Below are 15,460 nucleotides of genomic sequence, written 5' to 3' on the forward strand. Positions count from 1 at the left end.
AAGATAAAAAAAAACGGTAAAAAAGTCGAAAGTTTGCAGTTTCAGTATACCTTCTATGGATATAATTTGGACCGGTATATGTTATTTGTTGTTATTAGAGATTTCTTAAAACACATAACGAATTTATCATCTTCTTTTCTTGAATTAGAGGCGATGCTTTTATTGTGAAACGTCCAGGCGGAAGTGGTGGTTTTCTGCTGTCAAGAAGGAAAACAATCAGAGCCACGTCATTTGATATTTGGTAAATATGTTTTTATTGTTTGCTGTGTGAATAATGGCACACTGTCCTGCATGACTTAGTGTCAGCCTGGGTCGTGTTTCCGTCTGTTACCGCTCATTATTCACCTTGTTTTCAGACGAGGCTGTCGTGCTAACTGTTAGCTCGCTAAGCTAATGTTTGTGGTCAGTATTTCAAGAAGGCTTATCATAAGAAATCATCTGGTGAAATAACAGTAATTTTTCACGTGTGTTGCATTGCATTGCATTGCTAGAAGCTAACAGTGTAAATAGACCAGCCTCAGCTCTGCTAAATACTAAATAATACTGAGTGAGTGTACTACAGCTATAGCTCAATGGCTAGTTGGGTAGCATAGCAGAGGTGGAAAAAGTACTTGGACCTTGTAATGAAGTAAAAGTAGAAGTAACAGAGTGTAGTACTAATACTCTGTTACAAGTGAAAGTCCTGGGTTGCAGTCGAATAGTCCATTTAGCTTAGGAACCTTCCTAACGGAGTGAAATGACCCGGAAGTACCTCAGTGGCAGCCATGATAAGTGCCGTTCGAATTCTCTAGATCAGTGGTTCTCAACTGGTGGGTCGCGGACCCGTTTCGAGTGGGTCGCAGATGTGTGAGTGAAGACATTTTTTTTGAAAAAGGCAGACTTTTATTTTGAAGGCCCGATTTTCTAACGCTGTGCATGCAGTAGGCTTTGGACTGGAAGTACCGACCATAAACGGTTTTGAAAACTTCTGTCACGTAGTGATCATCATCTCAATAAAACATCTTTGCTGATGTTTTTTCTAGTCTTCTGGCCAATCAGAATCAAGATTGTTGCCGGAAGTCCCCACGGAGAATAACTTTGCGGTAGAACTATAGGGTGTTTCTCAATCGCGAGTAAAGCTGCTGCAGAGCCACTATTTCAAACATACTACGTCATCGAGTGCCGCCGAAGTACTGTTCCAATCTCCAGCATACTTGGAAATCTACCGAGCCCGGCGTACTCCGTTTGGAGAAATATCGAGGCTGCACATGAGTAGACTCCGCGGTCTTAAAATCCCCACAATGCTTTGCGCACGGACCAATTTCCCCAAATCTGTGACTGAAAATGTAAGAGGCGGGGCCTCTCATATGACGCACACCTGCACACTTGCTAGCCTGTTCCACTCTTTGTTTTCCGAATGCCAGGAAGTATTCTTGCCTCGCTTCTGAAGCAAGATGCTCGCCAGACATGTGCTACCAAGCAAGCGTACTCGCGATTGAGAAACACCCATAGAGTGGCGAAGTCACGCCCATCTACTTCCGGTCCATGGGACCTTATTTAGGAAAAATTATGTATTGAAGTCAATGGAGAGAGAAAACTTATCTTTCGATCGCGTTTGAATTGTGCCATGAATTACACATATGATGTTTGTCAATCTTAAAAAATCATTTCCATGTCAAAAAAGTCACAGTTTGTCGTAAAACTGTTGAAATATAAGACTATGAAAAATACGCAACTAGAAAGACTACAAATCCCAGAGTAAGTGATGTCATAACTGATGTCACAATTGTTTTCCTCCACTAAATAAGAGATAGCTAAGATAATATAACTTTAACAAGATGCCTGTGTGCTTAGTACCAGGTTGTTATCATACCAGCAATGGGTCTTGCTCGTTCTTTCGCTTCCCGTCTGATGAAAGGACCAGGAGTGGCTGGATCCAGTTAGCTACCTAGCTAGTAGCAAGCACGTTAGTTAGCATTACAGCCTTAGCCTTGTCATTTTTATTAGCCTTAACATGAAGTAACATTAAGTAACCCAAAATGTTAAAAAGTAAGAGTAGTAGTCATATTTCGTGAACCCTTTGAATAGTACTGTCACACCGGTGTGATCATTCTATAATACACCATTTAAGCCCGGGGGAGAAATGCTAACGCTACATTAGCATCGGCGATCTTTTCTACTTCATGCTATCTGCACAAATGGTTGACATTAAACATTAAAAAGATCAGGCAGTTCAGAGAGAATCAAAGGAAGGCAGGCAGCTTTGCATGACATTCTTCTGGACGTGTTTCATTGTGGTGATAGTGAGGGTAGTCAACAGAGTTGGGTGTAACGCGTTACAAAGTAACGCGTTACTGTAATAATATTACTTTTGTCGGTAACGGAGTAGTGTAACGCGTTTAAATATAATGTAATTTATAATTCAGTAATCACACTACAGTTACTAACATTGCCCCGACACGCGTTACTTCGTTACTTTTATAAAATCAGTCATAATCACACTGACAGACGAGGGGTTTCCGCCGCAGGTTTATATGTATGTAATCTGCGCGACTTGCGCGTCCACATCTCCACGTGCACTGCTGCATAAACATGGCAGAGTCAGCGATAACTTTCGAGGGGTGGAGGTATGCCCATTATTTTGAGTTCGTCCGAAGAATAGACAGGAATGTGACGGTGAGGTGCAAACTGTGTCCAGGCCAGAAGCTGTTATCCACTGCTGCAAACACCACGTCAAACCTCAACAAACACCTGCAAAGAACACATGCTAAGGTGAAGCTAATAGCTAAGGACCCCCGAACCCAGAGTGAGGATGTTGTGAGTGCGCCGCTGCCGACTCCGAAGCAGCACAAATTAGAATTTGGAGGACCGGTAACCAAAGCAGAGATGGACAGGCTTGTAGCATCCTTCATAGTAGAGGTAATGTTGCCCATTTGCACAGTGGAATCACCATCGCATCGTTCAGAGATATACTGCGCAAAATACAGATAGCAGGAGACAGAGGACAGCCATGGTCAGAGCTATCTGGATCAGTCTTAAGGCCCTGACACACCAGGCCGTATTCGGCCGTCTTGCGTTGTCTGGCGACAACGGGTTCCTTGTCGCCCAAAGTCAATTTGGTGTGTCCCGAACCCTCGGCCGTGACACGCCTTATTTGGCCTTTCACGGTCGACACCCGGCCGATTCAACATGTTGAATCGGCCAAAATACTGCCACAAGCTATCGGGCCAAGAAACCACTCTGATCAGCTGTTCAGCTAGCAAATGAGAAGCGAAACGGAAGTGAGGGACGTAAACAAACGATAAAAAAAGGCACAGGACAGCAGCTAAACCCCAGCAGGTGATGCTTAAAGACATCAAACATAGCCCTTAAATGTCCTCTCTTACCTCCCACACATAGCAGGGACATCTCTGATATCGGCGGGAGCGTCCCCCGGCTGTCCTCTGCTGAGAGCTCCGTGATTTGTTTGGTCAAGTCCGGTTTTTCATCTCATCGTAAATTTAGCAAGAAGTGGCCATTATTACATTACATACATTACTACATTGCTGACTCAATAAACGACACACCCGCCAGAACACTGCGATCATCAGATGCAGGTCTATTAACTGTGATTTTATAGTATGTCTGCACTTTATGTGCTCATTTCATCATTCATGTATTTTTATATTCTAAAACATGTTTTCGATGGACGAGAGTGAAAATGGAACGCACACGCTATTTGTTTGTTTATATCAGTCTGTTCTTCTTCTCTGTCTTCCGGTTGTTGCCTATTTTGAATGACGAATACACACTACCGCCGCCTGCTGGTAAGGAGAGTTATTGCCACTCACGCATGCGCAGTTCGTACGTGCTCGGCTGAAGTCTTTGCGGTGATTTCCAGTGCGACACATGGCCAAGACGCAGGAGAACTCGTCGATGGAACTGTCGGTGTCGGTGAGTTCTCTGGTGACTGCCTGGTGTGTCAGGGCCTTTATGCGACAATGGAAACTGAACTAAAGAGAACATTTGAAACTTTAGCAGTCTGCGTGATCTGCCTGTAGGGAGGGGCGGGCCGGCCCTGCGAGTAAAGTAACGAGTAAAGTAACGAGTAAAGTAACGAGTTACTTTATGTAGAGAGTAACGAAGTAGTGTAATATATTACTTTTTTTTTAAAGTAATATGTAATATGTAATATATTACTTTTTTTTAGTAACGACCCCATCTCTGCTAGTCAATCCCTTTTTTGGCAAGACAGTAGTGACGGCCATCTTGGTGACGTTTGTTGTTCTGTGAGACCAGAGATGTAGTTCATTGAGCGTTTCACACAAACAAATGTGTTACAGTTTTACGACACATTATTTTTTTTTTGACTTGCAAAATTATCTTTTAAATTGACAAACATCATATGTGTAATTTGTGGCACAATTCAAACGGGATCGAAAGATAATCTTTCTCTCCATTGACAATACATAATTTTTCCGAAATAAGGTCCCATGGAGGTCCACCGGAAAGGGAGGGACTTCGCCTCTCTATTCTTTATACATCCATGGGTACAACTTCAGATACAAATGAACAGATAATGAAATATGACCCCCGGTTTGATGATTGACAGGTCACAGAACAATGGGGGCTATCTACCCTTACCCACAATTTAAAGTAATTCACACAGACTATCTCCTCTTTGCTCTTCTCTCTGTGTGGAGCAGCATGTTCAGCTTCAGAACAAAGTGAAAAACAAACAATGGCATAAAATATTATTAATATGTCGGGTAGTAATAGATGTATTTATTTTCATCTCAGAGTGTACCAGAATGCGTATTTATATGTTAGTATTTCTAAAAATCTCCTAAGAATCCCCCCACACCCCCCTTCTGGGGTTGGGTTTTCAGCATGTGTGCCTTTTTATGTTATACAGTTCAGCTTTGATTCCATCATATCATTAAACCTTATTTAAAAGCATCCGTTCTGTGAAGGGATATAAGGGATATATGCACTGTGCTTCACTTGAATTAATCTTGTATGCTGAAAAGTGTATATATTGCAGCATTTGCCGTCACACAACATTCGGTCGTTCACGGAAACAACCGATTATGACCGAGAAATTATATCATGAAAGTTACGGTGCTTATTAAGCATTTTAAAACGTATGTGGTAAGTTGCCAAAGTGCTTTGTTTTGAACGTTCATCAGTATTATAATCAAAAAGAGAAATATGAACGTTAGTTTTTACTGAAATTATCAAATAAAGTCAACATTTCACAGTCTTTACTGAGCTGTGTGGGGTTTGTTCAACTTTTAAAAGATGTTTGAATGGTGATATACACAGTGATAGATGTTAAGGACTAACGTTTATAATAAATACATTTGTATTGATTTTAAGATCTTTTCATACAATAATACGTATTGGGATCATTTGTATTAATGTGGACCGGAGGGAGAGGGTGACGAGCATAAGTTTCACTTTCCTTTTTTATTTCAATTTCAACTTTGGTCATGAAGAATATGTTTCTCTGTTGTCCCCGTTCATAAAGCATAAAACAACAGCATCAGAGCACGGTGCAGAGTCTCTAGATGAGTTACAGTAGTCCCTCGTTCTTATTAAACATCCATGTTGTAGTCCGCTGTATAGAAAACTGTAGTTTCCATAGTTTCCCCACAGCAGCAGGCGCACATTTATGACCTCCCCTGGCGCATCATAAACACGTTGGATAGTGAAAGTGCAGTCGGATTCTCAAAGCACCGCAGTCTCTTCTCCTAAGTCCTTTTGAATTCTCCTATCCACTATCCCTTAACCCCGTGACCTTTCACTCAGAGGTCAAGGGATAGACGATAGGGATAGACGATAGGAGCTGATTTTTGGACTATTCGACCGCAACCCTGCATTCAAAATGTTACTCTAGTAAGTTACTAAAGTCTTATTTAAGTGTTGATTATATTTCACATCATTAATCCAAATCTGTAAAGTAACTGAAGGTATTAAATAAATGTAGTGGAGTAAAAGTACAAACTAGCATACAATTGAAATCCTTAACAACGTAATTCTGTCATTTATCTTAATTTACTGCGTTCCAGGAGAAAATACTCACCTTAACTAACCTGCTCCTATGAATGGAGTAACAATGACCCTGCTGATCAATAGTTTGATAACTGTGGTAAAAGGAGTTCTCTAATGAGGCAATGCATCAGGGCTACCTCAAGAGTTCCAGTAAAAGTTCCAGATTCAGAATCTCAAAATGTTGAAGTAAAAGTAGAGAATGTGGTTACAAGGTACTTACATTTGAACAATAAAATAAATCTTACCAATTTGTTAGAATCTATTTTTATTTTATCGTTACAAATGCATCTACGTGTGAGATGTTGACTGCAGGGTGGGATTGAACCGGTGTTCCCCAGCCCCCCTGATCTGAGGATCAGCGCACTAGCTTTTTTGCGTTTTATTTTTCAGTGTGTAGACAATGTTTTCCAAAATTAGTGTCCATCTTCCAATCTTTACTACAGGTTATGTTTTTAATGCCAAACATTTTTGTGGCTCGAAACCGTTCTGTATCAACACAAATTGATTCACTTTATACCTAACCTGCTTCAATAAAGAATGATTCTTCCATCACATACATCACACAAAGTCATTGAGCAAATGTTTGAGTTTTTTTAGATAATCATCTTTATTGCTTTTATCACCCAGCAAAATGTGTCAGTATAAAGTCATATTATGGTTCTTGTTACATTATTCAAGATAGGAATCAATCATAGTATGGCATGTTTCTCATTTGAAAGGTTTATGGGACACATATTTTAGAGAAGCTGTGAAATAATGTTTAATAAGGTTTATCTTTTAGACATGAAAGGAAATGAAAGTATGGAAGGGCCAGTGCTTGTCCCCTCTAAACATGGCATGCTATTTGTAACTTTCAATTGGGATACCCCTTAAGTTCATAGGTCAAAAATAAAGCACAGTTTCCGAATAATTCCCAATATCAGAATGCTGCTTCCTGATCCGTTTTGTTTTCCCTTCTCCTCTTCTTCCAGGTCACAAGACAAAAATGGCCTCGAGCACAAGCGGTGAGGAGGAGCGTAGCCTCCGAGAGTGCGAGCAGTATGTCCAGAAGCACAACATCCAGAAGCTGCTCAAGGACTGCATCATCCAGCTGTGCACCACCCGGCCCGACCGGCCCCTGGCCTTCCTCAGGGATCACTTCGACAGACTGGAGAAGGTGGGGGCTCAACTCGTATATAACTATTGATGAATGCAGGATGTAGGGCCCATCTAAGGCAGGGATTGCTAAACCAGGTAATGAATGGGCCCCAGGGCTACAAATTCAAAACGGAGAGAACGGAGCTTTCAAAAGTTGAGTTACACTCTACATGGCCCGATTTAGATCATGCTTGTTTGTCATAAGCTGTCCAAACATCTGGCCAAAAGGCATCATATTCAGTCGGATAATGAAAATAACTGCTATCACTCGTAGCTCTGGTGCCCCATTTACGTGTAACGTTACCACGTCAGGTGTGTTATGTTTGCTGGCAGCCCAGAGCCCCCACAGGGAGTTAACTAACTCTTACAAACATGGATTCAATGTAACCATTTTTTATTTTGCACTTATTCATTCTTTTTTTCATTTGTTTTGCATTTCCATCATCACATTAGTCTTTAATAATTTGTCACAAGAAAAAATATTTTACATAAAATAAAGCAAAGTTAATTCTGTTTCCAATTTGTTTTTCCCTTAAAAGATAACAAAAAGAACCGATCAAATAACGTTAAAGTATCGTATCGATCAAGATTTTTTAGAACAGCAGAAATAGTAGCTAAAATGAGTCCAACAAACTCAGATAGATGCTGGAGAAGTTGTGGTGCACAAGTAGGCACCCATACCCATGTGTTTTGGTCGTGCCCTAAACCAAGAAAGTTCTGGGATGAAGTGTTCGAGGCCCTAAATGAAGTGTTCCACCAACATTTGACAAAGGATCCTAAGGTGGCACTGCTAGGTGTGCGACCAGAAGGCATTGAGGTAAATATTGCCTACAGCAACAATTCAATGTATCACAATTTAGTGGATAAAACCTGACCCCCAACATCCACTTTATGGACTGAGAAGGTGTGGGAATTCTATCAGATGGAGCAAATAACATATTCTCTAAGGATCCAGACAGAAATATTTCTAAAAAGAGTCCCGCCACAACTTTTGTTTTGTTTATGTACTTATCTTTAATATGTCTCTTTTTTTTTATCTGCTTTTTTGTTGATCTCCTTATGTTGGTTCTGAAATAAAAACTAAGTTAAAAAATACGACGATACCCATCCTTAATCTGAGGATTTAATTATTCTTGAGTGTCACATGTATGGTTCTGTGTACCTGTTGCCCAGCAGGAGGAGGTCCAGCAGATGTCTTCTCAGAGGAAGTCGAGCTCGCGGTCAGACTCACGCGAGGACGAAGTGTCCCCGCCCATGAACCCTGTGGTGAGGGGCCGGAACCGGAGAGGAGCCATCAGTGCCGAGGTGTACACTGAGGAGGACGCCGCCTCCTATGTCAGAAAGGTCTGTGGTGGTTCCTTTCATTTTCTTATTCCACACACCTTCATACTGTTTTCAAAGCTGCACAAATCCATATTTGTATTCTATGAACTGACAACATGTGTAGTGGGTGATGTGATGAACCAACCGAGAGAGCTCCACACACTCCGCTCTACTGAGGAATGAAGCCTAGACTTTAGCAAAGTAGCTGGCTCTAAAACTCTGTTCTCATCGTGCAGGTTAACGGAGCAGAGAACATAGTGGAGCATTTAGCTACTAAAGAGCAAATCAGGAATATTGATATTGGACTTGATTCCAAATCTAAAGAAGCTTTCTCCCCCCAGGTTATCCCAAAAGACTACAAGAGCATGGCGTCGCTGTCTAAAGCCATGGAGAAGAATGTGCTGTTTGCACACCTGGACGACAATGAGAGGAGGTAATGGCTCCACTCAGATTGGTCGTTTTCAATCTTTCTTAACGCCTTTCCATCTAACCAGAGTCTTTTTTTGCCCACCAGTGACATTTTTGACGCAATGTTTTCTGTCAACTACATTGCTGGAGAAACAGTCATCCAACAAGGTACGTTTTATACACAGGCATAACATATGGAGAAGTTTCTTTATGTTCATTCATTCATAGGACTCTTCATTGCTCCTGTTGCAGGTGATGAGGGGGACAACTTCTATGTTATCGACCAGGGAGACATGGATGTAAGAGCTCTTCCTTATACTTTGTGTGCATTTTTGAACTTCATAACCAACTGTCATTGTATTAACGTATTCAAAAACGACTTTACCTCCACGTCCTTTAGTGGTTCAGACAGGGACAAGTTTGGAGTACTAACAAGACTAAAACCAACAATTTCTTTATTTAACAATGAGGTTGCTCTGTGGAGTTATGTTGCAGGTGTTCTGCTGCCCCCAAGTGGACAGAAATATTAATATAATTGTACAGCTTTAACTTTAGCGAAAGAGAATTTAACCTTATAGCTGCGCTACATCACTCCTGGATAATATTAGGCCACGCCCACTTTCCAGTGAAAACAAGGCATCTTTTCTTCATGCCTAAAATCCTGCATTACGATTTCTTTACTTCCTCTACAGAAAAAGGACAGTAAAAGAAACGATCTGATTCAGAAATCACAGTTTCAGTGTTAGCCTGCCGCTCGTCCACCGGCAGACTGACCAATAGCTGCCCACTGCTCCTAGTACTAGACTCCTTGTACTAGGATGGGTTAAAAGCAGAGGCCAAATTTCACTGTGTGTGCTGTGTGCTCTGCATGTGTGACCATTAAAGAGGGTTTCATCCCTCCCTATTAAATTAAACCAGTCATCCGTCTCCTATTGATTTCAATTCAACCGTGAATTGTTTGTCCGTCTGACCATCATAACTGGGCTCCTTGTAGATAAAAAAAGGCGCGGTATTACTTTTTTGATGTGATTGCCGAAAACGTCAGAATCTGTATTTACAGCCATTAAAATGATAGCAAGTGTTTTCACCCCAAAAGGGGCGTGGCCTTGCATAGAGGGAAAGTACCCTGATGTCATCTTTTGGGGCCTTTCTCTTTTGTTGTTAAATTGTATGTATAGCTAGTTGTAATTGATGTATACTTAAATATCAAATACCTTAACGTGGTTTTGGTCATGTGATATTTTGATGTCAGGAAAAGAAATGAAAAACTAGATGTTGATCACTTAACTGGCATATGAATGTTGTGGATGCAGTATAGACAAACTTAGCCCTCATCAGCCATCATTATCATATTATAGATACAATGATTGATGTCAATAGAAACCGGCTCACCTATTTCTGCTTTATCTTTTATATCTATATTTAGATATATGTGAACAATGAATGGGTGACCAGCATTGGGGAGGGGGGCAGCTTTGGGGAACTGGCTCTGATCTACGGGACCCCTCGAGCAGCTTCAGTCCGGGCCAAGTCTGACGTCAAATTGTGGGGCATCGACAGAGACAGCTACAGGAGAATACTGATGGTGAGCTGCAGTCCCAGGCCCGAAATGAAATGACACAAGCATGATCAGATCGTCATGAACTGACACCATTTCTATTTTTAGGGAAGCACTTTGAGAAAGCGCAAAATGTATGAGGAGTTCCTCAGCAAGGTGTCCATTCTAGGTAAGAACTGTAGTGTCTTATCAGATTGAAGCAGTGCTTCCTGTTTTTAAAAGAAGATATCACTGAGCTGCTGACCTGCTGTTGCTCCTGACAGAGTCTCTGGATAAGTGGGAGCGTCTGATGGTGGCCGATGCCTTGGAGACTGTGCATTTTGAGGACAGCCAGAAAATAGTGGTGCAGGGTCAGCCTGGGGATGAGTTCTTCATCATTCTGGAGGTAGGAACACCTTCTGTAGCAACAATCAGCACACAGCGCATGGATTGGCAGGCAACTTGTTTTGGTGTTGAACCCCTCAGTGTGAATTCTGTCAACAATTGATTTCCCATTACTTAGACAGCACCAATGTCATTAAACAGTTACTGTGGCAATTTAAAAATGCAATATCTTTTAGGGTGAACAAAAGTAGTTTAAATGAAACAACTACCAAAGTTTTTCCCCCAAAGAATATTTTCTATTTTGTCATGCATTCCACCATTAGCTTGATAACAGCTACATTGGATTTCTCTGGAGAAATTGGGCTCTATAATCAGTGCATCTGCGACTTGGATGTGAATGTTCTGTGGTGTAAGTGGTCTCTGTTGTGCTCCCAGGGTACAGCCGCGGTGCTGCAGAGGCGCTCCGAGGACGAGGAGTTTGTGGAGGTCGGCAGACTGGGACCCTCAGACTACTTTGGTAAATCAGACGTGTACCGGCTTTTTGTCACCAAGAAGCTGATAGAAGCCGAGTGTGGATGAAAACAGTCAAAAATACCTTAAATATAGTATCTATTTAAACAAAAGCAGGACTTCTAAGCATTGAGTTTGCCTGTGTAACCTGATGACTGCTCTCTTCCAGGTGAGATCGCCCTGCTGATGAACCGGCCCCGGGCTGCCACTGTTGTTGCATTGGGCCCCCTCAAGTGTGTTAAACTGGACCGGCCCCGGTTTGAGCGAGTGCTCGGCCCCTGCTCTGACATCCTGAAGAGAAACATTGAGCAGTACAACAGCTTTGTTTCCCTCTCTGTCTGAGCGACTCGGACCACCTTTCTCTCCTGCAGGGTCTAACACACATCTGCTTCATTTTCCCGCTTCTCTCTTCATATGGTGCCACCCACATAACAGGACTTCAATATGTCTGATACTCCTTTATTTGATTTATTTTTGTAGATGTACTCAGGAGATGTCATTGGTTTCCTATGAAGGGAAGAGCGTCATCCCCTTAAGTTGTAAATAACCACATAGGTATTTTGTTCACTTTGAAGGTGTGGTTGGGATGAAATAATGCTGTGTGCATGACTGACTGTGTGTTCACACTGCTCACTGAGAGTTCAGAGGTCTGTTACAGGTTCTAGAAGTACAGGGAGCTCGCCATAAATGGACATCAAGGATCAAATCTAGTCTATATTCTAGTTGCAAGCCTTGTGAACCTGGAAATGTAGAGTATGTATCCTCAGCACAAAGAAACTGCTGGATGCTAAGGTGCATTCAAAGTTGCATTAATTAGCATATGCATTCAATAGCTATTTCACATTTTGGAGTGGTTTTGGAGGTTAATGAGGATGTTGAATCCATTTTTCGGGATCAAAAATGGCAGTTTTAGTCCCCTAAAGATTGAAAAGGTACCCAAAATTCATAAAGAAAGTACTAATATGGCCACTTTCTGGTTAAACTGCCATTTTTTTATCCTGGAAATGTCAGAATGTTCAGCATCCTCAATAACCTCCAAAACCACTCCCAAATCATCCAAGCATTTTAAAACTATTGTCTGCAAATGCTTATCAATACTAATTTACGCAACTTATAATAATTGTGCAAACTGCCCAACATATGCAGGTTAGCATCCGGCAGTTTCTATGTGCTGGGGACCCTAATATACATTTCTAACATAAAACTTTGGGGTTCTCAACATTTCAGGGTTAACAATAAGCAAACTGACTACTATGTCTTGGTAGAACGTGCATATGCAATAGCTGATGTAAATAGATGAGTCAAATTTAAGACGGGATAGAAAAGGTTGCATAGAAATACAGTATGAGAGAATAGTTATGTTCCACGGTTTGATGTGGTGAACAATGATAGTTCCTCAGTATCAGGTTACAAATGTTGACAGTGTGAATGCACAGTTAGTTGCTTCATCCAGACATCTCCAGTGTTCATGAAGAGGCTTTATGTTTGTGACGGGGAATGCCAAAAGGTTCACTGTTTGCTCATTGTTGAGATGTTTTTAGCCATGTTAGCATCTGGGTTCAGCCCGTGTTGGTTAGCTGCTTTGGTCTGGACTGAAATATCTCAGCAACTATTAAAGAATCCATGTCCCACTCAGGATGATTTGAAATCCTTTTGGAGATCTGCTGACATTGCTTTAGCACCACTCTCAGCATTTGTAATTGAATCAATACTTTTATCTAACCAAATGCCCTAAACCTCAGCTCCTGTGCTAATAAGCAAATAGGACATGTTAGCATGTTGATGTTTCTATTCAGCTCAAAGCACCACTGTGCCCAGGATGGTCTCAGAGCCAGCGTGGCTTCAGTCTCCTGTGTATTCTTTTATTTTCTTCCTGCTTTTGATCTGGCTCTGATGTGGACACGCTTTTGTTTAAGGGTTGCCTTGACATTAAGATACTTAGGTTTCCTGCATATCGTCACACAGTTCTACAGAAGTACCAGCCGTGAACCTACAGCATCCAAATCATTTCACATTAAACCTTTCTCTTCCACCATCGCTTATTTTAAATGAGCTTTTAATTCAAACTTCTCCATTTCATCTTCATTTTTCCGTATTAATAAAAAGTCATTTTCACTATCATTTTACATTTTCTTTATAATCTTTTACATTTTAAAATGTAAATATTTAAGTGTTATATTCGGCAGTGTTAGGTACTGCAAATACCTAACACACTTAAATATCCTGGTTTCCCGTTATCTCCCTTGATCATATCATATTTACAGCTCTGCTACAAATCTATATATTGAGAGTAAATATCTTTTGCCAATTTTGTGACGTACAAAATGATATAATCAAAGAGACAAATGTTGATGTGCTCTTGAGTTCACTGTGAAGTGTACTTCTGTCATGCTTACACAAGAAAAAAGCCAAACAAAAATGTTTTATGCCGTAAATATGGAAAACACAGCTGGTCCTGAACACTGACAATTTCCATATTTGCTTTTTTAGGCAGAGGCAGAGCCATCTTGACTCTTTGACCCAAATATATGTCATGCTCCAAAAAACACTGGATCCTACATTTCCTATAAAACAATCCGTATCATCACTTGTTAAAAGTCCCACAGCCTTTCACAGAAACCCCTTTACTGTAAAGAATTGGAGTTGTTAAATGTTGTGAGGCAGCCCTTCACTCTCTGTTAAAGATGGAAGAGGAGGAGGATTTGAGTACTTGAGATACAGGCCCGTCTTACAGTTAACAAATCTACAGGTATGTCCCTTGTTACACGTGTGTATTTGGAGGTACAGTATGCAAGTCAAAGTGTCAAACAGTCCCTGTCTCACACATGCTGGTCATTCTGTCCCCTCTTCTCTCAGATGGAGACAGTCCTTATTTTGAGCTTGCAGTTTATTGATGTGTTTGATATATATTTTTGTATAAAACACCAGTGTTAAATGTGTCTGAACTTTTATGTTTATCAAATATGTCTTTAGAGTGTTGCACCAATATGTAAAGTAGTGTCATTTTGACTTGGTACTGTATTATCATTATTATCATCTATGTTTTCTGACTTTAAAGTACTTCTGACTCACTCACTGCTCCTCTGCAGATCTCTTCAGAGGAGCATCCTTCCTGTAGTTTTGGTGCCTTTCTTCAGATTGACTGGAGTGATTGTGCTTCAATGTCTGTGTTTTGGATTCTTCTGTAGGCTGTATTTACAGCGGTTCAAGCAATAAAGAGATCAGATTTTAATGTTGCCTAATCTCTTGACCCGTAGAGAGCCCTGACCACATTTAGTTTCAACATCTGTTTTATTTTCTAATATCTTTACATTGTTTATGTCCTGCAATGCTTATAATGTCCTTATATTTGAAGTACATTTGCTTTTCAGTATTTCCATTGTATTCTTTCTTGTTCAACGACTGTAAAACTAAGATAAAAATGTACTTTGTATCTCGATGAGTCTTCTGCCAACTGTGTTCCAAGGCTGCAGTGATTACAACAATGAAAATGCACTCATTTAACCTTTAATGATTTCTAGTTTATACTACACAGTTCTTTGTACATGTACCTACTATCTAAAAGATACTGTTTGAAAATCCTTTAACATTTAATAATTTAAGTGTTATTTTTGGGGTCCAATCAGATGTCTGCCAGGATTACTATTCATTTCTAAATTATCTTTCATGCTTTTAAGTTATAGATTCAAGATTCAAAGGTTTTAATGTCATATGCACATAAGCTACAGCAACCCTGTCTCCTCAAAATGACGTTCCCACAGAACTAAACTGCGTTCTCAATAGCCGCGTTCACACCAAGTACTTTGCCGTACTTAGTGCCGGCACTTAGTGCCCCGGCACTTATTACCCCAGGGCACTTATTACCCCAGGGCACTTAGTACAGATCACGTTCACACCGGAATAAGTTCCCTGAGGGAAGATTATGCAGATGAGCCGCTGACGTCACTTCTTCTTCTTCTGCTTTGAGTTTACTGGCAGGCTGCAAACCACTTCACGGTGTATACTGCCACCCGGAGTCCCCGGCCGGAAGTCCCCGGAGTTGGGGACTGGCTTCAGTAGAAGCTGCTGGGACTCCCAGCAGCTTCTACTGAAGCCTTCCGAGTAAATCGCCAGAACGCCGACAGCTCCTCATCTCCACCGCTCCCATATTTTCTTTTGTGTTGCCATAAGTTAGTCTCTCTGCATTTG

General features: G+C 41.0%; 1 protein-coding gene across 2 annotated transcripts; it reads left to right on the top strand.

Annotated features, from left to right (window-relative positions):
* Positions 1-138: 138 nt before the first annotated feature.
* On the top strand, positions 139-14,709 carry prkar1aa (protein kinase, cAMP-dependent, regulatory, type I, alpha (tissue specific extinguisher 1) a). Of its 2 annotated transcripts, none has more exons than XM_034113699.1 (11): positions 139-241; positions 6,984-7,168; positions 8,323-8,493; positions 8,814-8,905; positions 8,987-9,048; positions 9,133-9,179; positions 10,307-10,465; positions 10,547-10,607; positions 10,702-10,823; positions 11,198-11,279; positions 11,442-14,709. In XM_034113699.1, exons 2-11 carry the CDS (start codon positions 6,998-7,000, stop codon positions 11,612-11,614), a joined length of 1,140 nt encoding a protein of 379 aa, XP_033969590.1. In that variant the 5' UTR covers positions 139-241; positions 6,984-6,997; the 3' UTR covers positions 11,615-14,709. The 2 variants fall into 2 exon arrangements, with proteins under 2 accessions (XP_033969590.1, XP_033969591.1); XM_034113700.1 differs by having other exon boundaries at positions 8,326-8,493.
* The last annotated feature ends 751 nt before the right edge of the window (positions 14,710-15,460 follow it).

Source organism: Trematomus bernacchii, unplaced genomic scaffold, assembly GCF_902827165.1.
Source record: "Trematomus bernacchii unplaced genomic scaffold, fTreBer1.1, whole genome shotgun sequence".
NCBI classification, from domain to species: domain Eukaryota; kingdom Metazoa; phylum Chordata; class Actinopteri; order Perciformes; family Nototheniidae; genus Trematomus; species Trematomus bernacchii.

Coding starts and splice junctions, on each gene's coding strand:
- prkar1aa (XM_034113699.1), top strand. CDS start 6,998: ATGGCCTCGAGCACAAGCGGTGAGGAGGAGCGTAGCCTCCGAGAGTGC. Junction 8,906..8,986: donor CTGGACGACAATGAGAGGAG/GTAATGGCTCCA, acceptor TTTGCCCACCAG/TGACATTTTTGACGCAATGT. Junction 11,280..11,441: donor GGGACCCTCAGACTACTTTG/GTAAATCAGACG, acceptor GCTCTCTTCCAG/GTGAGATCGCCCTGCTGATG.